The sequence below is a fragment of the Hypanus sabinus genome, chromosome 4 (genome assembly GCF_030144855.1).
Source record: "Hypanus sabinus isolate sHypSab1 chromosome 4, sHypSab1.hap1, whole genome shotgun sequence".
NCBI lineage: Eukaryota > Metazoa > Chordata > Chondrichthyes > Myliobatiformes > Dasyatidae > Hypanus > Hypanus sabinus.
Genome location: NC_082709.1, coordinates 80,806,159 through 80,831,530, shown reverse-complemented (window position 1 = coordinate 80,831,530; position 25,372 = coordinate 80,806,159). Strand labels below are relative to the sequence as shown.

The 25,372-nt window shown below is 41.5% G+C and overlaps 1 protein-coding gene across 1 annotated transcript in view; it reads right to left on the bottom strand.

Annotated features, from left to right (window-relative positions):
* Nucleotides 1-25,372, bottom strand: part of LOC132392929 (keratin, type II cytoskeletal 8-like) — a 50,084-nt gene that overhangs the window by 15,842 nt on the left and 8,870 nt on the right. Inside the window, exons 2-4 of the mRNA XM_059967519.1 lie at nt 3,701-3,970; nt 1,835-1,930; nt 411-575 (exon numbers count right to left, since the gene is read on the bottom strand). Coding sequence (XP_059823502.1) covers nt 411-575; nt 1,835-1,930; nt 3,701-3,970 — 531 coding nt within the window. The remainder of the gene's footprint in view (nt 1-410; nt 576-1,834; nt 1,931-3,700; nt 3,971-25,372) is intronic.

The following is a 25,372-nucleotide window of genomic DNA, read 5'->3' as shown; positions in this document are numbered from 1 at the left end:
ATCTTTTTCCCAGGTGGGGGAAATTAAGAACTAGAGGACACAAGTTTAAGATGAAAGTGTAAAGATTTAATAGGAAAGTGAAGGGCATTTTTTTGACACAAAGTGTGGCATCTCTGTGGAAGGCTAGAGGAAGTGGCTGAGGCAGGCACAATAACAGATTTAAAAAGACAGTTAGACAGGTGCATGGATAGGAAACTTTTAAAGGGATCTGAACTGAATGTGGACAAACAGATAGATCAGATACTTTATTGATCCCAAAGGAAATTACGGTGTCACAGTTGTACTACAGGTGCACAGATGGGAGTAGTGTAGATGGGACATCTTGGTTGGAATGGATCAGCTGAGCCAGGGGGCCTGTTTCCATGCTAAAGGACTCTGTGTATCATGTGACTGGTGGTATAAGGTCTCACCATTTTCTGATACCAGGCCTCAGCTTCCGCCTTGTTCCTGGCAGCGATGTCTGTGTGCTGCCGTTTTACGTCCTCAATTATGTTCCTCATGTCCAGCTGTCGATTGTTCTTCACCGTCAAGGTGACGGCTGCCGACTGAATATGGGACTGAAGCTCCAGGATTTCCTGTAGTTACACAGAGTACGTCATACAGGCATTACCACCCACCTGTCACACCACACACACACCACACACACACACACACACACACACACACACACACACCCTCCCTTTCTATCTGGGAGAGTGAAGCTCCCTCTGCACTTTTCTATCATACTCTCCCAGAGTCAGACATATGGAGAAACTCTCTATACTTACTCCTGGGGTCAGACACAGAGTGAACCTCCCTCTACACTGTCCCATCACACACTCCCAGGGTCAGACACAGAGTGAAGCTCCCTCTACACTGTCCCATCACACACTCCCAGGGTCAGACACAGAGTGAAACTCCCTCTACACTGTCCTATCACACACTCCTGGGGTCAGACACAGAGTGAAGCTCCCTCTACACTGTCCCATCACACACTCCCAGGGTCAGACACAGAGTGAAGCTCCCTCTACACTGTCCCATCACACACTCCCAGGGTCAGACACAGAGTGAAGCTCCCTCTACACTGTCCCATCACACACTCCCAGGGTCAGACACAGAGTGAAGCTCCCTCTACACTGTCCCATCACACACTCCCAGGGTCAGACACAGAGTGAAGCTCCCTCTACACTGTCCCATCACACACTCCCAGGGTCAGACACAGAGTGAAGCTCCCTCTACACTGTCCCATCACACACTCCCAGGGTCAGACACAGAGTGAAGCTCCCTCTACACTGTCCCATCACACACTCCCAGGGTCAGACACAGAGTGAAGCTCCCTCTACACTGTCCCATCACACACTCCCAGGGTCAGATGCAGAGTGAAGCTCCCTCTACACTGTCCCATCACACACTCCCAGGGTCAGACACAGAGTGAAGCTCCCTCTACACTGTCCCATTACACACTCCCAGGGTCAGACACAGAGAGAATCTCCCTCAACACTGTCCCGTTGAGTAGGTGGAGTATACAGAATATGGCTGGTTGCACGGCAATGGTAAGGTAAGCTACTGTATAGGAGCTATGTTGAATCTTGAATTGTAAAGCAGGGCAGAGGAGGAGGTCATTTGGCCCATCATGCTATTCTTTCCCATTACATGTCCTTCACTGCTCTTGCCCCTTCACAGCCGTGTCCCTGATCCCCTTTGGATAGTTCCCTTTGATCCCAGTAGCCGTTGTATCACCGCAGCTGACTCCATGAAACAACCCCTCACCTCCCCTGAGACTCTGTGCCAACCTCCTGACCTGTGTGATGGAGGAATGGCCATCCCCCACTCCTGATGTTTTAACGAGACCCACCTCGGCATAGAGCTGCTTCAGAAACTCGATCAGGTTGCTGAGGTACTCCAGCTTGGACTCCAGCTCCACCTTCTGGAAGTACGATTCATCCACTTCCTAGAGTGAGGTTCATGGAAGAATCGTGTCTTAGATGAACACAGCACAGATTCAGGCCCTTCAACCCAACAAGTCCATGCTATCCATGGTGCCCACCCAGTTAGATCCAATTTCCTGCATTTAGTCCACCTCCCTCCAAGCTCCATCTCTCCATGTACCTGTCCAAGTGCTTCTTCAATGGTACTATTGTCCCTGCCTCAGCCACTTCATCTGGCAGCTCGTTCCATACATTCCCCATCCTCTGAGTGGGAAAAGATACCCCTGAGGTCCTCAGGTAATCCTTCCCCTCTCACCCTAAACCTATGACCCCCAGTTTTGGACTCCCCCACCACCCCCCCCCCCAACTCTGGGGAAAAGGCTTATCTATGCTACTCATAATTTTGAACATTATGTATAAGGTTACCCCTCACTCTCGTATGTTTCAGAGAATAAAGACTTCGCCTGGCCAACCCCTCTCTATAACTCAATACTAGTCCTGCCAAAATCTTTGTAAGTATTATCTGCACTTTTTTCAAGTTTAACCACTTCTTTCCTGTAACAGGGCGACCAAAACTGCAACAGTGAGGCCTCACTAATGACTCGCACAACTGCAGCGGGACGTCCGAGCTCCTGATTTAGTCCTGACGCATGAAGAAGAGCCAGCAGGTGGAACACAGCCACATCCACTTGATCTGTTTCAATAATAATCTGAACTATTTCTATAAGGTCGCCCTTCATTCTCCTGCGTTTCAAGGGATAAAGACCCTGCCTGGCCAACCTCTCCGTATACCTCAAGCTCTCTGGTCCTGGCAACACCGTTTCTACACATTAATCATGTCATTCCTATCACAGGGTGACCAGAACTGTGTATGGTACTCTCTGTGGGGCCTCACCAACAGCTTCCTGGCCAGTGGAAAGAAAGAAGTGATTGGGCTTAAGCTGACAATGTCTGTGGATCTGAAAATTTTCTGTGCACCCTTTGCAGTGGTATGGACAACAGTCTGCTGTTCCACCACCTCCAGCTGCTCAGAATGTGTCCAATTGTCTGTTCCATACCCCAGTCCATCCTTTCCAACCCACTGTGAACTCTCAGGCTTTTCCCTTGCTACCACTCTCAGTACAACATTGTTTCAGCAAAGGATTATCCCTGCCAGGTCCAGTGACACTCATACAACGGGTGGACCCATCACAGACACTCTCTACAATTCACTACTTACTGACTACAGGCCGATCATTTCTACACCTGAAGACCCTCTCTCCAGCTAACTGACTACAGGCAGACCATGATTAGATGCTGTCTGCACCTGACTGTACAGGCACATCATGAACAGCCCCCTCTACACGCCGCTGACTACGGGTGAACCATCATGGACAGATCCTCACTACATCCAATGGTACAGGCAAATCACAAGCAGACCCACTCTACACCTGACTGGTTACAGGCCAGCAATAAACAGGTCCTCTTTACACCTGAGTGTACATAGATGGACTTCTTTCTATGCCTGTAGACTCTCTCTGTACTTATCTGACTACAGGCCAACCATGAATGGAGCCTCTCTCTGCCCGACTGTAGGCAAACCAGGAACAGACGTTTTCTACACCTGGCTGAGTACAGGCAGATTAAAGAGACCCTCTCTACACCTGGCCGAGTACAGGCAAACTGAACAGACTCTCTCTACACCCGAATGAGTACAGACAGACTGAACAGATCCTTTCTACACCCAACTGAGTACAGGCAGTCTATGAACAGTCACCCGCCAGTTCACATGAGAACAGCGGGTGACCACTGACCTTCTTGAGGATGACAAACTCGTTCTCCATTGTTGTGCGGGTGTTAATCTCATCCTCATATTTTTGCTTGAAGTCGTCAACCATCCGTTGAGTCTGGGTGATCTGTTCCTTCAGTCGGTCTCGCTGCCTTTCTAAGTCAGACAGCTGCTGCCTGAGCTTGCTGCAGAAGAGGTTGACAATTCTATCAGTGTTGGACTTGTAGGTGTCTCCCTGTTGCAGGAGATCCCAGCGTGTCTGCAGCACCTGGTTTTCCTGTTCCAGCTTCCGGACCTGCACCGGGCAAGAAGAGGCAAGACCCAGAATCAGGTTTTATATCAAAGGTTCATTTATTATCAAAGTATGCATCCATATACAACTCTGAGATTCGTCTTCTCCAGATAGCCACAGAGCAAAGAAAAGCAAAGAAAGTCATTCAGAAAGAAAAAATCAAATCCCCCCCACACAAAAAAGAATGGCATCCCGATCATCAGCCTCCAGACCCTCCTCCCCTGCACAAAAGAATAACAACACTGATCCGCAAACCCTCTTCCCCATACACAACACAAGAATGTTGACCCAAACCCCCTTCCTGTACAAAACACAAGAACGTTGACCCCCAAAGCCCCTTTCTATAGAAAACACAACACAAATATTGACCCCCAAACCCACTACTCTGTATAAAACACAAGAACGTTGACCCCAACCCCCCGACTCCATAGAAAACACAAGAACATTGACCCCCAACCCCCTCAGCCTGCACAAAATGCAACAAGGACATCGGTCCCCAAACCCCCTCCCCTCTCACAACAAAACAGAAAGGAACAGGTGAAAATGCAGAGCCATGGTAACATTCTCCAACATCATCAAAGGAGAGACACACCACACGAGTGCAGAGGTCTACCCGCCCATCAAAGTAAGCTGCCGCACAGCAATAGGCTGCTCATAGACTCCTTCTCTGGCAGCAGAGGGATCTCATTAGCGATCAAAAGGCAGACAGTCAGCACTGAACCCTTTCTTGCCTTCTGCATTTGCTGCGATGTCTCAATTTTCCTCAATGCTTTAATAGGCGATTAATGTTCCCTTTAATTAGCAAAATCAGCTCGTGTCTCATCTCTAAGTTTCTACACCTCAAGGCTGTTTGTATACGCACCCACTTCCCGGAATCTTCTTGGAGCCAGCAAAGTGCTGGATCACTGAATCAATTTGGCCAGCAAAGCACTGGATTGCTAAACCATAGGCTTTAACAGTTCCAGAAACATATTTAAGATGAAAAACAAATGTAAAAGAAGTAAATTAAGTAGTTTCGTAGACTATCTGGAAAACGTCGACTGAGGGAATGTTGTATGCCGGCGCCATCTTGACATCCCTGACATATGTCATGAAATTTGTTGTTTTGCAGCAGCAGTACATTGCGATACATAATAATAAAAAACAAAAATCAAATACAATAAGAAATACAGCATATGTATATATAAAAATTAAGTGAGTGCTGTAAAAAGAGAGTAAAAAAAAAGGATAGGTTCATGGGTTCATTGTTCATTCAGAAATCTGATGGTGGACAGGAAGAAGCTGTTCCTGAAGCATTGGCTGTAAGTCTTCAGGCTGCTGTATCTCTAGCCTGATGGTCGCAATGTCCTAGATGATGGGGGTCCTCAATGATGGATTCTGCCTTCTTGTGGTCTTTGTAGGTCTCCTCAGTGCATGGGAGATTCGTGCCCGTGATGGAGCTGGCTGAGTTTACAACCTCTTGCAGCTTTTTCCAAGTCTGTGCAGTGGCTCCTTCATATCAGACAGTGATGCAACTAGTTAGACTGCTCTACACGGTCCATCTGCGGAGCTCACCCTTCACTTCTCCCACCTATTCAGCCCCCAGCAGAATTGGAATTGATTTATTATTGTCACGTGTACTGAGGTACAGTAGGAAGCTTGAGTAACACACACACAATGCTGGAGGAGCTCGGCAGGTCAGACTGCATCCATGGAAATGAATAAACAGTCGACATTTCAGGTTGAGACCCTTCATCAAGACTGGAAAAGAAGTCAGAATAAGAAGATGAATGGAAGGGAAGGAGTATAAGCTAGCAGGTGACAGGTGAGACCAGGTGAGGGGAAAGGTGGATGGGTGGGGGAGGGTAGATGGAAGGGGATAGGTGGAAGAGGTAAAGAGCTAAAGAAGGGATCTTATAAGAGAGGAGAGTGGACCATGGGAGAAAGGGAAGGAGGAGGAGAACGAGGGGGTAGTGATGGGGAAGTGAGAAGAAAAAGGGTGAGAGGGGAACCAGAATGAAAGGGCAACTGCATTGTGATTTGTAACTCCAAAATATTAAACTAATTGTAAGAAAAAGACGGGAGCCCAAGAGATAGAGTCTTAGTTTTGTCTTTACTATAGGGGAAGTGTGTATGTATGCCATGCACATACTTTTACATATAACCAGTAATCAAACAATATATTTACAAGACTAGTCAAATATTACTCACAGGGGGATCACTCTACTTGGCAGGTGAGTCTAGTGGCTGTCAAACAATCTCAGTGTCTGGAGCATTGTAGAATTTACTCTGGACTGCAGGAGGTCACACTGACACCTCTGGCCACCTTTCTTCTCTAACAATTGACTCTGTTTTCCTAAACTGATTGATGTGTCATCTCCAGATGACATCAGATGCTCCCTCCTCTGTGTAGGAGAGTGGTCCACTTCTGTCCTTAGTTTTCCCAAGTACCCATTTTTTGATTATCTCTGTAGGCCCGGTCATGTTTGTGCAACTACATATCAATTAAATAAAAGCACACACATGGAGGTGAGTTTAAATGGTATATTCACTTTGCAGAGAGAGAACGACAGATTAGTGTGCATGGGTAACTTATCAGTTCTTAAGTAATGCCAAGGGAAATTGTGGTGCTAAAAAAAATAGATCCATACCTGACACTTCTTCCCCTTTTAGATTAATGTAACATAAAACTTTTTTATGTAACAAGACATTCAATTTCCCTTTAACAATCAATTTTTGAATAAACATGCTTTCACAATAACAGTCCATAACTAACTTTATACTAAAGATTCAGTCTTTTGGGTGGAACTCTGTTTCTTTCAGGGCAGCACCTCTGGACATCTGGAGTGGCATCAGCTTTGGCAGGTGTCTCATCAAAGACAACTTTCTGTGTGGCAGGTGACACAGTGCTGTTGGTGACATGATCACCGAGTGGTAAATCTGGTAGATGCAATGTGTCCATCTTGTTGGATACAGTTGACTCTGGTGTGTTCTTCAGCTGAGCATCCAGTCACATGATGTCTCCAGTCCACATCCAGTCCACATGATGTCTCCATGTATGATCTCCAACATCCACTGTGTACGTCAGTGGTCCAGTTCCTGTAGTTTCCTACCAGGTGTCCACTTGGCATTCACATGCTAGGACTTCCTGTCCATCCTTGAAGCTTCTTGCTGATTTACTTGGCAACTGGCTGAAGTGTTTATTTTGCACTTTCCTCCATAGATCTGGTTTCAGGTGTCTGGCAATTCCCCATCTTGCTATTATCTCATTGATTGTGCCTTAATTCCCGTCTGCTGATTCCCAGTTATTGTTAGTTCCATTAATTACAGCACACCTGGTTCCCCTTAGCGAACATAGGATAAGAACTCAGGCATCACAGTTTTGCTAGTTCGTTGGTCGACTCTAGTGTGTGTAAACCTCGTTTCCTGATTCCTTAGGACTGTCAGTTCTAAGCTCCGCTCCATTCCCTGGATATTTTACATAACCCTTGTCTTCGAGTCAAGACTCCCCTGGTTATCGGCTCCATGTCTGATTCCTGCTTGTGAACAGCTTTGCAGGTGTTTGATTTGTCATCACATGAACAGAGTTCTGATACACAAAGATGAAGTTGTCCACCTTGTGCTGTAGAGAAATGTCCTTGTCATAGCTTTATGGACTTCTTGAAGGTTTGGACAAACATTTTGGCTGACCCATTCATTGCTGGGTGGTGAAGAACTGACTTGAAATGTTTGATGTCATTTTCCTTCATGAATAGTCTGAACTCCTCTGATGTGTATTGTGGTCCATTGTTACTCACTTATTTGTTCTGGTAAGCTGTTTCTGAAGAAGGTAGTCGTAGTCCTCAGGGTAGAACAGTCTTTTCTGAGATGGTTGACTTCATTGGTATTACCTTAGGCCACTTTGAATGAGCATCTACAGCAATCAGAAACGTGGAATCGATGAATGGCCCAGCAACTGTTCTGCCTCTGCTTTTCTTCATTTGCCAACAGTGGAAGACATGACAAGCCATCAGTGTTGCTGTGTAGTTTGGTACCCTTGAACTCTACATCATAAGAGTGGGCTCCTCGGAAAAGTGCCCAACATTGCAACCAAGTAGCAGACATCACCGGGATTCCCTTCCTGGGATTGAAAATGGATACAAGGGGCTGGTGGTCTGTTACTAGAGTAAACTTTTGTCAGTAGAGTAGTGGTGGAACTTTTTTATTCCTCATAGTAGACTAAGAGCCTCTTGGTTGATATTTGCATAGTTGCAACCTACACTCATCAGTGATCTTGAAGCAAACACAGTCAGACGTTTAGATGCAGCTTTCATAATGGGTGCAGTACTGTAGCAATATTTGGGTGAAACTGGTGATAGTAGTTTACAAGCCCCAAGTACATCCTGAGTTGTGACACATTTTCCAGTTTGGGTGCCTGTAGGACTGCTTCAATCTTCTCTTGTGACTTATGTAAGCCATGATTATCAATGACATGTCCACAATAGGAGATTTCATTCTTGATTTCATTCTTTCTCTTTGCACACAGACCAGACTCACTTAGCTTGCTAAGTATTTTACCAAAGTTCTGGAGGTGCTCTTCATCATTCTTGCCAGTCATGATGTCATCAAGGTACCATTATGTTCCTGGGATATCTTTGAGAACTTGGCTCATTGCTCTTTGCTGAATTGCTGGAGCTGTTGCAATGCCAGAGGTAAGATGATTATACTGGAACATTCCCTTGTGAGTGTTGATTGTGAGGAACTCCTCAGTCTCTGTTTGCAGATAGGCTTGTGACAAGTCAATTTCTGAAAATCTCTCCCCGCCTGCCAAAGATGCAAAACTGTCTTCTTTCTATTCATGGCAGGGGGTACTGCACAGTATGCAGCAATGGTATTTGGTGCTCACTTTGAAGTCCCTGCATATGTGAACAGCTCCAGCCTTCCCGTTCTTGATTATCAGGACAATGGGTGTGACCCAATCACTTCACTCATCGATGGAGAGAATGTCGGATGTCTCCAAGCTCTGAAGTTCAGCATCCTCTTTAGGACTTGGTGCGTAAGGCACTGGACACTCTTTATGGAATCTGGTCTTCATGTCCTGGAGTTTACCAATACTCTTCTTACTTCTCATTAGCATTACGCAACTGTGATGATCTCTGGTTAGTGCTACTGTTTGGGCTGCAGTTGCCTGTTGATGACACATTGAGAGCTTTGATTGAGTGCCAGTTTAGTTGGATTTTTCTCAACCATTGACATCTGGAAGGTGCTAGCCCTCTGCTTTTCAACACATAAAGCTCCAACTACTGTGTTTTGCTTCCTTATGTCACATTCACTTTCAGTTTGCCTTTGGGAGACACTTTTTCAACTGTGTAGGTCTTTAACATCACTGCAGTAATTTCTAATGGTAGCTTAGAAAATAGACTGTTCTAGTTAGCCTCAGAAATTACAGACCCTGTATCCAGCTCCATTTCCCGTTTTACAACAGACACATCTGCTGTGATCCATATAATTCTGCTATCTGCTTCAGTAATGCTGTGGAGTTCTAGGCATGACAGCTCACCTTTTTCAGACTCTGTGTTGTCTGATTCAGTTTGACATTCAGTCACTTTAAGCATCTGTTTAGGTTTGTGTTTGAAACTTTTCACTCGGTGTGATTTTTCTCTTTGGTTGTGCTTTTCGTCTGCCTTGTACACTCTCTATGTGACCTTGTCTGTGACACTTTCTGCAGATTTTTTCTTTGAACCGACAGTCATTTGCATCATGGGAGGATTTGCCACATTGATAACATTTTTGGATTTTTGCAAAATGCAGAGACATTTTGTGCATTTTACATTCTGAACTATTTTCCTGTAGTTCTGCTGCATTCTTTTCTGCTGTTTCCAATGGTTTTGCAATGGTCAATGCTTGTTCTAAAGTCAGGTTCCTTTCTGACAGTAGCCTCTTTTGAGTGCTTTGACTATGCATGTGCATACAAGCCTGATCCTTTAAAGCATCAAAAAGTCCATCTCCAAAGTCACAGTATTGGGAAAGTCTGTGCACTTCTGCAATGTATTCAGAAATGCTTTCATCCTTTAACTGGTTCCTTTTGTGAAACCTGAATTTGTCAGCTATTACTAGCAGTTTAGTGCTCAAGTGATTTTGTAAAATTGCAGTAATTTCATTGACATCTTGCTTGGTGGTATTTCAGGAGTTACGAAGTTGCGTAAAAGCCTGTACATTTTAGCACTCATTAAGCTAAGAAATGTGGAGATTTTCTTTTCTTCAACCATGTTGTTCATGTTACAATACTGTTCAAACCTCTTGATATCTGATTCCCAGTCCTTATTAGCACTATCAAATTTGTCAACTTTCCTGACTAAGACCATCCTCATGTTAGTTTCACTTTAACTTGACAGGTGCGTCAAGCTGCAGCTCCTTAGGGACTACGTTAGGGAACTGGAGATGCAGCTCGATGACCTTCGTCTGGTCAGGACAAGTGAGGAGGTAATAGAGAAGAGCTACTGGCACGTAGTCACACTGGGGCCTCGGGAGACAGATAAGTGAGTAACAGTCAGGAGGGGGAAGGGAAAGAGTCAGATACTAGAGAGTACCCCTGTGGCTGTCCCTCTCAACAATAAGTACTCCTGTTTGAGTACTGTTGTGGGGGGTGGGGGGGATGGCATACCTGGGGAAAGCAACAGTGGTTGTGCCTCTGCACAGAGTCTGGCCCTGTGATTCAGAGGGGTAGGGAAAGGAAGTGGATGGCAGTAGTGATAGGGACTCTATAGTTAGTGGGTTGGACAGGCAATTCTGTGGATGCAGGAAAGGAACTCGGATGGTAGTTTGCCTCCCAGTTGCCAGGGTCTGGAATGTTTCAGATCACATCCAAGATATCCTGCGGTGGCAGGGAGGGTGAACAGCCAGAGGTCGTGGCTCACATATTGGTACCAATGACATAGGTAGGAAAAGGGAAGAGGTCCTGAAAACAGACTACAGGGAGTTTGGAAGGAAGTTGAGAAACAGGACGGCAAAGGTAGTAATCTCGGGATTACTGCCTGTGCCACACGACAGTGAGTATAGGAATACACTGAAGTGGAGAATAAATGTATGATTGAAGGATTGGAGCAGGAGGCAGGAATTCAGATTTCTGGATCATTGGGACCTCTTTTGGGGCAGGTGTGACCTGTACAAAAAGGATAGGTTGCACTTGAATCTGAAGGGGACAAATAACCTGGCAGGTGGGCTTGCTATTGGGGAGAGTTTAAACTATAATTGCTAGGGGTTGGGAACTGAATTGAAGAGATGGAGGAAGGGGCGATTGGCTCACATATAGAGAAAGCTTGTAGACAGTGCAAGAAGGAAGATAGGCAGGTGACAGAGAAGGGATACGCTCAGACCGATGGATTAAGGTGTGTCTATTTTAATGCAAGAAGCATCATGAACAAAGCGGATGAGCTTAGAGCGTGGATCAGCACTTGCTGCTATGATGTTGCGGCAATTACAGAGACTTGGATGGCTCAGGGACAGGAATGGTTACTTAGAGTGTCAGGCTTTAGATGTTTCAGAAAGGTTAGGGAAGGAGGCAAAAGAGGTGGGGATGTGACACTGCTGATCAGAGATAGTGTCATGGCTGCAGAAAAGGAGGAAGTCATGGAGGGATTGTCTGCTGAGTTTCTGGGTGTGGAAATTAGAAACAGGAAGGGTCAATAGCTCTACTGGGTGTTTTTTTATAGACCAACCAATACAGTAGTAACAGGGACATTGAGGAGCAGGTAGAGAGACAGATTCTGGTGGTGGTGGGAGATTTTAACTTCCCAAATATTGATTGACATCTTCCTAGAGCAAGGGGTTTAGATGGGGTGGAGTTTATTAGGTGTGTTCAAGAAGGTTTTCTGACACAATATGTAGATAAACCTACAAGAGGAGAGGTTGTACTTGATCTGGTTTTAGGAAATGAACCTGGTCAGGTGTCAGGTCTCTCAGGGGAGAGCATTTTGGAGATAGTGATCATAATTCTATCTCCTTTACCATAGCATTGGAGAGGGATAGGAACGGACAAGTCAGGAAAGCATTTAGTTGGAGTAAGGAAAATTATGAAGCTATCAGGCACAAATTTGGAAGCATAAATTGGGACAGATATTCTCAAGGAAATGTACGGCAGAAATGTGGCAAATGTTCAGGGGATATTTGCATGGCGTTCTACATAGGTACATTCCAATGAGACCGGGAAAGGATGGTAGGGTACAGGAACTGTGGTGTACAAAGGCTGTTGAAAATCTAGTCAAGAAGAAAAGAAAAGCTTATGAAAGGTTAAAAAAAAACAGGTAATGATAGAGATCTGGAAGATTATAAGGCTAGCAGGAAGGAGCTTAAGAATTAAATTAGGAGAGCCTGAAGGGGCCATGAGAAGGCCTTGGCAGGCAGGATTAAAGAAAACTCCAAGGCATTCTACAAGTATGTGAAGAGCAAGAGGATAAGACGTGAGAGAATAGGACCAATCAAGTGTGACAGTGGAATGTGTGTATGGAACTGGAGGAGACAGCAGAGGTACCTAATGAATACTTTGCTTTAGTATTCACTATGGAAGAGGATCTTGGTGATTGTAGGGATAACTTACAGCATATTGAAAAGCTTGAGCATATAGACATTAAGAAAGAGGATGTGCTGGAACTTTTGGAAAGCATCAGGTTGGGTAAGTCACTGGGACTAGATGTGATGTTCCCCAGGCTACTGTGGGAGGTGAGGGAGGAGATTGCTGAGCCTCTGGCAATGACTTTTACATCAACAATGGAGACAGGAGAGGATTGGAGGGTTGCAGATGTTGTTCCCTTATTCAAGGAAGGGAGTAGAGATGCCCCAGGAAATTATAGACCAGTGAGTCTTACTTCAGTAGTTGGTAAGTTGATGGAAAAGATACTGAGGCAGGATTTATGAACATTTGGAGAGGCATAACATGTTGATGAAGGTAGAGCAGTAGATGTAATGTATATGGATTTCAGCAAAGCATTTGATAAGGTACCCCATGCAAAGTTCATTGAGAAAGTAAGGAGGCATGGGATCCAGGGAGACCTTGCTTTGTGGATCCAGAATCAGCCTGCCCATAGAAGGCAAAGAGTGGTTGTAGACAGGTCATATTCTACATGGAGGTCAGTGATCAATGGTGTGCCTCAGGGATCAGTTCTTTCTTTCTTTCTTTCTAAATCTTTTTATTAATATTAATAATATGGACAGAATACAGATGATATATTGATAAAGAAATTACCAACATACACATTCCATTACATATGAAAAAAAACATACATAATAGTTACAATATAAATGAGTTTACCAAGACATAAGCCATAAGATATATGTATGGACATAGTAAATCTAAATATTTCATAATGTATAATATAAAAAAAACAGAAAAAAGAAAGAAAAAAAACAAAAAAAATTTATATAATGCAGAACTAACTAATCTAATCTAATAACTATAGCTAATAAGTAATATAAAAGAAAAAAAAACAAACAAAAGAGAAGGAAAAAAAAAAGTGGGCTGTTTATAATATCTCACAAAAATAAGTATTCATCAATGCCGTCACTTCCGGTCCTCTCAAAATACATAAGCTAAAAGCTGGGAAATCAAATGTACTTGGCACAGGGTCATATTACATCATATGAAAATGTTGAATAAATGGTCTCCATAACTTTTCAAATTTAATAGAAGTCTCAAAAGTACCACTTCTAATTTTTTCTAAATTTAAACATAACATAGTTTGGGAGAACCAATTAAATACAGTGGGAGGATCAATTTCTTTCCAATTCAACAATATAGATCTTCTAGCCATCAAAGTTAGAAATGCAATCATTCGACGGGCTGAAGAAGATAAATGCTGTGAATCTAACATTGGTAAACCAAAAATTGCGGTAATAGGATGAGGTTGTAAATCAATATTCAAAACCGCAGAAATAATATCAAAAATATCTTTCCAATATTTCTCCAAAAATGAACACGACCAAAACATGTGAGTTAAAGACGCAATTTCAGAATGACATCTATCACAAATAGGACTTATATGAGAGTAAAAATGAGCTAATTTATCCTTGGACATATGGGCCCTATGTACAACCTTAAATTGTATTAGTGAATGTTTGGCACATAATGATGATGTATTAACTAATTGAAGAATTCTATCCCAATTCTCACTAGAAATACTAAAACTAAGCTCTTTCCCAATCCTGTTTAGTCTTATAAAGGGACTCTGAACGTATCTTCATAATTATATTATAAAGTTTTGAAATAAGCCCTTTTTGAAAAGGGTCTAATTCAAATAAACTCTCCAAAGTATCTGAAGGCACAAAATTTGGAAACGTAGAGAGTACAGAACTTAAAAAATGTCTAATCTGTAAATATCTAAAAAAATGAAATCTCGGCAAGTTATATCTGTTGGATAATTGTTCAAAAGACATGAAACAATTATCTAAAAATAAATCAGAAAATCTTAGTAATCCCTTAGTTTTCCAAGCTGAATAAGCTTGATCTATAATGGAAGGGTGAAAAAAACAATTAGATACAATAGGACTATTTAAAACGAATTGAGTCAACCCAAAAAATCTCCGAAATTGAAACCATATACGCAATGTATGTTTAACTATCGGGTTGTCAATTCGTTTCGGCAATTTAGAAAGAGCAAAAGGGAGAGAAGTCCCTAAAACAGAACCCAAAGCATAAGCTGATACCGATTTAGTTTCTAAACTCACCCAACAAGGGCCAAAAGATCCACCCCCATCTTTCAACCAGCATAACAAATATCTAATATTAGCTGCCCAATAGTAAAATCTGAAATTAGGTAATGCTAACCCGCCTTCCTTTTTTGTCTTCTGTAAATATGTTTTACCTAACCTGGGATTTTTATACTGCCATATATATGAAGAAATTTTAGAGTCAACATTAGTAAAAAAAGATTTTGGGATAAAAATTGGTATCGCTTGAAAAATATATAAAAACTTAGGTAAAATAACCATCTTAATAGCATTAATCCTACCTATTAGAGATAGAGACAAAGGTGACCACTTAGTAAACAAACCTTTAATCTGATCAATTAAGGGTAAAAAATTAAATCCAAACAAATCTTTATGGTTCTTTGTGATTTTGATCCCTAAATAAGTAAAAGAGTCATTAACTAATTTAAAGGGTAAATTTCCATAAACTGGGACCCGTTTATTTAATGGAAACAATTCACTTTTATTAAGATTTAACTTATACCCAGAAAACTCACTAAATTGAGCCAATAATGATAAAACTGCTGGAATGGATTTCTCCGGGTTAGAAATGAATAGTAATAAATCATCTGCATACAAAGATAACTTATGAATATCTGTCCCACGATTAATACCCAAAATATCCTGTGATTGTCTGATGGCAATTGCCAAAGGTTCTAAGGCAATGTTAAATAGTAATGGACTAAGAGGACATCCCTGTCTAGTGCCCCGAAATAGGCGAAAAAAGGGAGATCTTTGATTATTGGTAACCACTGAGGCTACTGGAGTATGATAAATCAATTTAATCCATGATATAAATATCGGACTAAAATTAAACTTCTCCAACACATTAAATAAGTAAGGCCATTCAACTCTGTCAAATGCTTTCTCCGCATCTAATGAAATCACGCATTCTGAAGTATCATGTGAGGGAGTATAAACAATATTCAACAATCTCCTAATGTTAAAAAAAGAATAACGATTTTTAATAAAGCCAGTTTGATCATTTGAAATAATTTTGGGTAATACCTTTTCCAATCTAGATGCCAGTAACTTAGAAAAAATCTTGGAGTCTACATTCAATAAAGATATAGGTCTATAAGAAGCACAATTAGTAGGGTCTTTATCTTTCTTCAATATTAGAGAAATGGAAGCTCTATAAAAAGATTGTGGCAAATTCCCTAATCTAATGGCCTCCTCAAAAACCTTACCTAACCAAGGGGAAAGAGTAGCGGAAAAAAATTTAAAAAATTCAACTGTATAACCATCTGGACCCGGTGCTTTCCCAGAATTCATTGAGGAAATAGCCCCTTTAATTTCTACATCCGTAATAGGAGTATCCAATATCAAAAGATCATCAGATGATAACCTTGGAAAATTTAATTTCCCCAGAAAATCAGACATGGTATTATAATCTTGAGGAAATTCAGATTGATACAGGGAGGTATAGAAATCTTGAAATGCCTTATTTATCTCATCATGATTAACTGTCAGATTCCCATTCTGCTGACCAATCTTAGTGATTTGACGTTTAACCAGAGCATTCTTCAATTGACTAGCTAACAGTTTACCAGATTTATCACTATGTATATAAAAATCAGATTTAGTTTTCATTAATTGATTTTCAATCGAGGATGTAAGTAATAAACTATGTTCCATTTGAAGTTCAACCCTTTGTTTGTAAAGCTCCTTACTAGGAGCAATCGAATATTTCTTATCAATCTCTTTAATTTTATCAACCAATAAAAGAGTTTCCATCTTGATACGTTTCCTCAAACCAACAGAATAAGAAATAATCTGTCCATATATATAAGCTTTAAAAGTGTCCCAAAGTGTTCCGTAGGAAATATCATCCGTAGAATTAGTTGAGAAGAAGAAGTCGATCTGCTCCTCCATAAATTTAATAAAGTCAGAGTCTTGCAACAAGGTAGAGTCAAATCGCCATTGTCTAGCATTAAAAGCTGTATCCGTAAATTTCATAGAAAATAATAACGGAGCATGATCAGAGATAGCTATAATATCATAGTTACAACCGATTACCAATGGAATAAAACAAGAGTCTACAAAAAAATAATCAATTCTTGAATAAGAGTGATGAACATGTGAGAAAAAAGAAAACTCTTTGTCATTAGGATGCCGAAATCTCCAAACATCAAAAACTCCATTGTCAGTCAAAAAGGAGTTAATACAAGTGGCCAACTTATTAGGTAAAGTCTGAATAGATAAAGATGTATCCATCAGAGGATTTAAACAACAATTAAAGTCACCACCCATTATTAACTTATATTCGTTTAGATTGGGTAAAGAAGTAAATAAAGACTTAAAAAAGTCAGGACAATCCACATTTGGAGCATAAACATTAACCAAAGCAACCTTTTTATTACAAAGTAAACCCGTAATTAACAAAAATCTGCCATTGGGATCCGAAAAAATATCATGTTGAACAAATGAAATAGAGGAGTCAATAAAAATTGAAACTCCTTTTACTTTAGCATTCGAATTTGCATGATACTGTTGACCCCGCCAAAATCTAAAAAAACGAAATTTGTCCTCCCTCCTCACATGAGTTTCTTGTACAAAAATGATATGAGCATTAAGTCTTTGGAATACTTTGAAAATCTTCTTTCGTTTAATTGGATGATTTAAACCATTAGTATTCCAAGACACAAAATTAATGGTCTGAGCCATAATTCTATAATCAACCCTTTGGTATAGAAAGGGTTAACCAACTTATAAACTCATGCACCCGGAAGAGGAACAAAAGTAGTGAGAAGACCCGGAAGTGACGACAACACAGACATATTTGAAGTTCAAAAACAGCCCGAATAAAAAAACTGACACAAACTGGTACAAAAAAAATAGAATTAGAAAACAGACCATCCCCCCACCCCCCGAGAAAAAGAGAAAAAGCCAAAATATGACTTAAAAAGAGAAAAAGTAAGACTAATCCTACCCCCATGTCAGCTGAAGAACACTCCATATAAAAAGGATATATATAAAAGAATCACCCCGACTTTAAAAATAAAATCGCTATAATAAAAACCATATTTCTAAGTGTAGTTAGTTGTAAAAAGAATAAAAATATAATCACAAAAAACAATTATAACTCGGGCTCTGGCCCAGACAAAACAAAAAATATTTAAGCTGAGATAAGCGATACCATTGTCTGGGAGAAACACGAAAAATATAAACATAATGCCATCTTAAGCAAAACCAAAAATCTTTTCCAAAAAACCACCATCTTAATCAAGGAAAAATTTACCTTCAAAGAATTAAAAATATACCTTCGAAGGAACAAAGTTAATAGACAAGTATGTAGTTAAATGATTAAAGTGTATAAGGCAAAAACAATTAACATGACGCAAACACACTTTAACTTGAGTATAAAGTGTAGGATGAACCTACACCAATAACCAGATTATAATTCTGGTTTAAGAGACCGAGAACCATCTTATACGATCAGAATCATTCATTTATTAAAGACTGGTGTCTGTAGCAGTAGGGAAGTTCTCCTCCAGATATTTTCTCACTTCTGAAGTTGAAAGGAAAATTTGTCATGAAGCATTCGACGGAGAAATTCGAAGCTTCGCAGGGTATAGAAGCGCAGGTTTCAGATTTTTCTCATAACATTCAGCCATCAACGGTTTAAAAAGAAGCCTTCTTTTTAAAAGATCTGAACTAAAATCTTCGATCAGACGGAAGGAAAAATCTTTGATTTTAATCATTCCTAGTCGACGAGCTGCTCTTATAACTTGTTCTTTGTCATGTACATATTGGAACCGGACAATTATCACCGAAGGTTTGTCTGTAGCACTCGGTGATCGACGCCGAATTCTATGTGCCCGATCCAATAAAGGGGGGTTATTCGGGAAAATTGTCGGAAACGCTTCTTTTAAAAGTTGAGCAAAATATTTCGAAGGGTCATCTTTTTCTATGCCGTCTGGAAGACCAAGTATACGTACGTTCTGTCTTCTGGAGCGATTCTCAAAATCGTCACTCTTGGCTTTAAGGGCTTCCATCAGCTTAATGGTCGAAATTAAATCCTGTTGCAGTTTTCCAATAGTCAAATCTCGCTTCCGAGCTTCTTCTTGCAGAGACGCAATAAGAGTTTGTTGCTGTTTAATTACTAAATCCGTCTTAACCATGTACTCTTGAAAAGCCTTTATATCTTCTTTAAAAAATTGTTGTAGTTCAGCAAATTTTTGATTCAAAACCTCCATAAACAATTCAAAAGTTAATGGTGTTTGTTGTGTCGGAGCCGCTTTTTTCCGTTACCGTTCGGATTACGTCCGGGATCCCGTCCCTTAGACCTGAGAGACTTTTCTGTTTGCATATCATCAAAAGTTCACAACAAACGCTTAGCAGTAAATCCAAAAAAAAAGAATAAAGAAACTTTCGGTATAGGTAAAAATACGCTGAATAAGGGTGATCAAAGGTTAAAAAAAGTAAAAGTTATGGAGCGAATCCAAAACGGTACTCACTCCATGAGCGTCTCCAGCTGACCCGGGATCAGTTCTGGGACCCCTATTCTTTGTGATTTTTATAAATGACCTGGATGAAGAAGTGGAGGGATGGGTTAGTCAATCTGCTGATGACACAAAGTTTGAGGGTGTGGAGGGCTGTCAGAGGTTACAGCGGGACATTGATAGGATGCAAAACTGGGCTGAGAAGTGGCAGGAGTTCAACCCAGGTAAGTGTGAGATTGTTCATTTTGGTAGGTCAAATATGATGACAGAATATAGTATTAATGGTAAGATTCTTGGCAGTGTGGAGGATCAGAGGGACCTTGGGGTCCGAGTCCATAGGACACTCAAAGCAGCTGTGCAGATTTACTCTGTGGTTAAGTAGGCATACGGTGCTTTGGCCATCATCAATCATGGGATTGAGTTTAGGAGTCGAGAGGTAATGTTGCAGCTATATAGGACCCTGGTCAAACCCCACTTGGAGTACTGTGCTCAGTTCTGGTCATCTCACTACAGGAAGGATGTGGTAGGATATAGAAAGGGTGCAGAGGAGATTTACAAGGATATTGCCTGGATTGGGGAGCATGCCTTATGAGAATAGGTTCAGTGAACTCAGCCTTTTCTCCTTGGAGCAACAGAGGATGAGAGGTGACCTGATAGAGGTGTATAAGATGATGAGAGGCATTGATTGTGTGGATAGTCAGAGGCTTTTTCCCAGGGCTAAAGTGGCTAACACAAGAGGGCACAGTTTCAGGATGCTTGGAAGCAGGTACAGAGGAGATGTCAGGTGTTTGTTTTTTTTTTGTTTTTGTTTTTTTTTTATTATACACAGAGAGTGGTGAGTACATGGAATGGGCTGCCAGCAACAGTGGTGGAGGCGGATACGATAGGGTCTTTTAAGAGGCTCCTGGACAGGTACATGGAGCTTCGAAAAATATGGGTTACCCTAGGTAATTTCTAAATTAAGTACATGATTGGCATGACATTGTGGGCTGAAGGTCCTCGATCGTGCTGTGGATTCTCTATGTTTCTGCATCTCTCACTGTGTAACATGCACTATTACTTACATGTCCCTTTGTTAGCATCTATGATGGTCTTCTCTGTACTGATTCACTTTTTCCTTTCGTTGTCTCCTTCCCTTCCTCCGAATGTTGTTGTCTCATAACTGTTGGTGCCTTTGGTGATATTTACTTACATTCAGGTTCATACTGATCGCTAGTTTGTTGTGTTTGTACAGCTATGTATCAGTTAAATAAAATCACACACAGAGGTGAAGTTAACTGCTATATTCACTTTATAGAGAGAGACACAATAGATCAATGTGCATACACAAGTTATCTCTCAGTAAGTAGTGCTAATGGAAGCCATGGCACTGAAAAAAAAAACAGATCCATACATTACAGACCCTTTCCAGTACTGCTTGTCCAGGGGTGAAACATCAAACCTCCTTGTATGAGGAGACCTCAATTTGTCTCAGTTGTTTGTCCTGCATACTTGTTCTGAGTTTGGGTTTGAGGAGATCCAATGGTGAATGTAAGGGACGACCCAGGAACAGCATAGCTGGTGAGTTGTTGGTTGTGGAGTGTATTGCACTGCGATATGCAAGGAGGAAATTTGCAAGCTTTTGATTCAGTGTCTGTGTAGTGTGTTCTGCTGACTTTGCTCACAATGCATTCTTTGGACTCTCAACCTACCTTTTTGTCAAGCCATTTGTAGCTGGGTGGTATGGTACAGATGTAATATGTCTTATCCCATTAATTTGCAGGAGTGAATGAAGTTGTGCTTGAGTTAGAGCTGTTTTTGAATGCTTTCTTGCAAGATTCCACAAACTAAACAATCTCTCCATGCATTTCTAAGCCCATTACTGAACTGACAATGCTCAGACAACCCTTCCAATTCATCCATGTGCACTGAAATGGATGCCCCTTCCTTTTGATCCCTCTTATGAAACTTAGCGTTTTGCAATCAATGACTGTTCCAGTTCTAAATGTTCCTGCATTACTTTCACAATATCAGCAAAGCTCATTTCAGCTGGTTTGACTGCAGCCTTTGAACCCAATGCACACACACTCAGCAAAACTGGCACTTGCTTCTCATTGGCTATTCCTTTTACTTCAAAATACTACTCCATTAGCTCAGTATAAATATATGTTGTGTAACCAAATGCATCAGTCTTTCCAATGTAGCCAGCCATTTCTGCTCTTTTTTTAATGATTATTTTCACCCAGTACACACTGTTTATGAACCCACTAATTCTTCTGTTTTCTGCCTTTTTAAAAAAAACCTGACATTTTCTGTCCTTTCCAGAAGAAGCATGTGTTGTGCTTTTTTAAAAAAAACCTCAAATGTCTCACTGCAATTCAACAGGTAGGGAGTCATCTTAGCTTTGTTAAAAACTTCATCACCACTTTTATGTTTTGTAACTCCAAAGCACTAAACTAATTGCAAGAAAAAGATGGGAGCCCAATAGAACTGGTCAGAGGGAAATGGACAGATTGGTTTAAGATGACAGGAAATGGCACTGTCAAATAACCATGTGTCACAACAGTGATGTGCAGAAGAGTACCTCTGAACATACAACACATTGAATGTTGAAGTAGATGGGCTACAGCAACAGAAGTTCATGAGCATACACAGTGGCCACTTAGGTACAGGAGGTAACTAATAAAGTGGCAACTTTTTAGAATATAGAACATTACAGCACAGCACAGGTCCTTCAACCACGATGTTGTGCTGGCCTTTAAACCTACTCTAAGATCAATCTAACCCATCCCCCTATATAGCCCTCCATTTTTTTTTTTTACATCCATGAGTTTCTTAAAATGTCCCTAATGTATCTGTCTGTACCACTACCCCTAGTAGCACATTCCACACACCCACCACTCTTCTCTGTGTGGGGGGGGGGAAAAAAACTTACATGGATATCCTCATTCTTTGTTGTTTAATGAGAATTGTTAGTTGTTTAAAGTTCCTTGTGTTTTTCCTCGAGTGGCTTACTTTTTGTAATGCTTTCTGTGTAAAATTGTTAAGATTATTTTGATAGTCCTGGGGATTCCGTACTACTTGTATTATTTAAGTGGATATCTGATTAGTGCTAATCGCGGGGTCTTAGTTTTGAGAATATTGCATCTTGCAGTATCGCTCAGCCAAGCCACCGATGGAATTCTTGTGAATAAACTCAGGTCACTGTCTCTACATTGGAGTCTGTCTTTCATCTGTACTTCGGTTCTGACATCATGACAGAAGGACCCCACTAAATAATTGACCCAGCGGACATTGAACAGCAGCATCTTGACATTGGTTGACTTTAGGTGAGAAAGTCATTTATTCTCAAGTCCACGTTCTGAGTGTCTGTAGTCTATTTTCTGAGTTTTTCAAGTTCACGGGCAGAACTTTTCAAGTCAATGTTCTGTGGTCTGTGTTCAAGGCCCTTTTTTTGGCTCCCAAGGCTTTTTTCCTGGTTCCCAAAGTTTCCCATGGCCTTCTAGGTTTTCCATGTTTAGTCAAGGTTACCAAGTTTTTTTCCTAAATGTTTTCTCTGTCTCAAGATTCCCAAGGTCTCTCTGGGTCATCAGGTTCCGGCCATGGGGTGGTGGGGTGGGGGGGGGGAGGGGGAGGGTGGGTGTACCATGACGAGCTCTCTGCGCCTGTGCAGGGAGCCAGAAAACATTGGCTTCCAATTTTTTTTCCAGAGCTACTGACAGTTAATTGTTGTATAGCAAGAATTGTTAATAGTTTAGTGCTCCTTGTGTTTTCATGAGTAACTCGCGCATTGTAATTCAGTCTCCTTCTTCTTTTGACTTTTCACGGCAGTTGGCAGTCCCACTTAAAGGAGCATTACTGCCACCAACTGGACTGGAGTGTGGTGTACACAACTGGGAAATAAAACCCTCAGTATTTATTTTTCAAATGAAAGTTAAATTACCTTCTAAACCCTGTAAAGTAGCAAGTAGTGAAAGACAATATAAGGAATTAAATTAAAGTTACTCTCAGAACTAAATAAAGTTTCTAAATGAAAACTACCAAACTCAAAGAATGCATTTGAAGCCTGCATTTGATTTCTTTCAACCTTATATACCTCACACTGTAATATTATGTGTTCAACTATTTCATAAAGATGACTGAACCTACGCAACCCAGAATGATGTTTTCCAGCAAGATACAAGGAATAATTAAGCATACTATGCCCAGTTCTAAGTAGAGTCAGTATAATCCCTTCCCTTCTTGTCTTACCCCCTTCTCCCATAAATCCAACAGATTTACTGAACACATAAGTGTCTCCTGTTATGCCCATTATCCCACAAGTCTTGCCATAACCCCCAAATTATGAACCGTACAAACTCCTTAGCTTCTGATTTGCTCGGTGGAAGGTCTATATCCACTGCTGAACTTTCAACAGCTCTTTTTAGCTGAACAATCAACCTGCTCATTCTCCTCAACACCTGTGTGTGCAGGGACCCAGAAGAGGAGGTCATGTAAATCAATACTTTGAATATGAAATAAAGTTTGATGAGCTTCCAAGAGTAAATCTGACCTACTGCTGGAATGACCTGCTTTAAGACTTCATCGAAACCGAAAAGGAATCTGAACAAATTACAATTTGCAAGGACAAAATTCCTCCACCCACTGTAAGCCCCAAATTATGGCAACCAATTCTGCTGTATATTCCGATTAAATGGTTTGTAAGACAGTTCTTTGTTGTTACCTGTAATTCAGGCACAAAAACAGCCACACCAATATTCCCAGTTAAATTATATTTTAGACAATATACAATAGACAATAGCTGCAGAAGTAGACCATTCGGCCCTTCGAGCCTGTAACGCCATTTTGAGATCATGGCTGATCATCTACTATCAATACCCGGTTCCTGCCTTGTCCCCATATCCCTTGATTCCCCTATCCATAAGATACCTATCTAGCTCCTTCTTGAAAGCATCCAGAGAATTGGCCTCCACTACCTTCCCAGGCAGTGCATTTCAGACCCCCACAACTCTCTGGGAGAAGAGGTTTTTCCTTAACTCTGTCCTAAATGACCTACCCCTTATTCTCAAACCATGCCCTCTGGTACTGGACTCTCCCAGCATCTGGAACATATTTCCTGCCTCCATCTTGTCCAATCCCTTAATAATCTTATGTTTCAATCAGGTCCCCTCTCAATCTCCTTAATTCCAGTGTGTACAAGCCCAGTCTCTCTAATCTCTCTGCGTAAGACAGTCCAGACATCCCAGGAATTAACCTCGTGAATCTACGCTTCACTTCCTCTACAACTAGGATGTCCTTCCTTAACCCTGGAGACCAAAACTGTACACAATACTCCAGGTGTGGTCTCACCAGGGCTCTGTACAAATGCAAGAGGATTTCCTTGCTCTTGTACTCAATTCCCTTTGTAATAAAGGCCAACATTCCATTAGCCTTCTTCACTGCTTGCTGCACTTGCTCATTCACCTTCAGTGACTGATGAACAAGGACTCCTAGATCTCTTTGTATTTCTCCCTTACCTAACTCTACACCATTCAGATAATAATCTGTCTTCCTGTTCTTACTCCCAAAGTGGATAACCTCACACTTATTCACATTAAGTGTCATCTACCAAGTATCTGCCCACTCACCCAGCCTGTCCAAGTCACGCTGAATTCTCCTAACAGCTTCATGTTATTCTCAATGCCTTCATCTAAATAGTTGACGTAAATTGTAAACAGCTGTGGTCCCAATACCGAGCCCTGTGGCACCCCACTAGCCACCACCTGCCATTCCGAGAAACACCCATTCACCGCTACCCTTTGCTTTCTGTCTGCCAACCAGTTTTCTATCCATGTCAATATCTTCCCCCCGATGCCCTGAGCTTTGATTTTATCCACCAATCTTCTATGTGGGACCTTATCAAATGCCTTCTGAAAATCGAGGTACACTACATCCACTGGATCTCCCCCGTCTAACTTCCTGGTTACATCCTCGAAAAACTCCAACAGATTAGTCAAGGATGATTTACCCTTGGTAAATCCATGCTGGCTCAGCCCAATCCTATCACTGCTATCTAGATATGCCACTATTTCATCTTTAATAATGGACTCTAGCATCTTCCCCACCACCGATGTCAGGCTGACAGGTCGATCGTTCTGTTTTCTCCCTCCCTCCTTTCTTAAAAAGTGGGATAACTTTAGCCACTCTCCAATCCTCAGGAACTGATCCTGAATCTAAGGAACATTGGAAAATGATTACCAATGCATCCGCAATTTCCAGGGCCACCTCCTTTAGTACCCTAGGA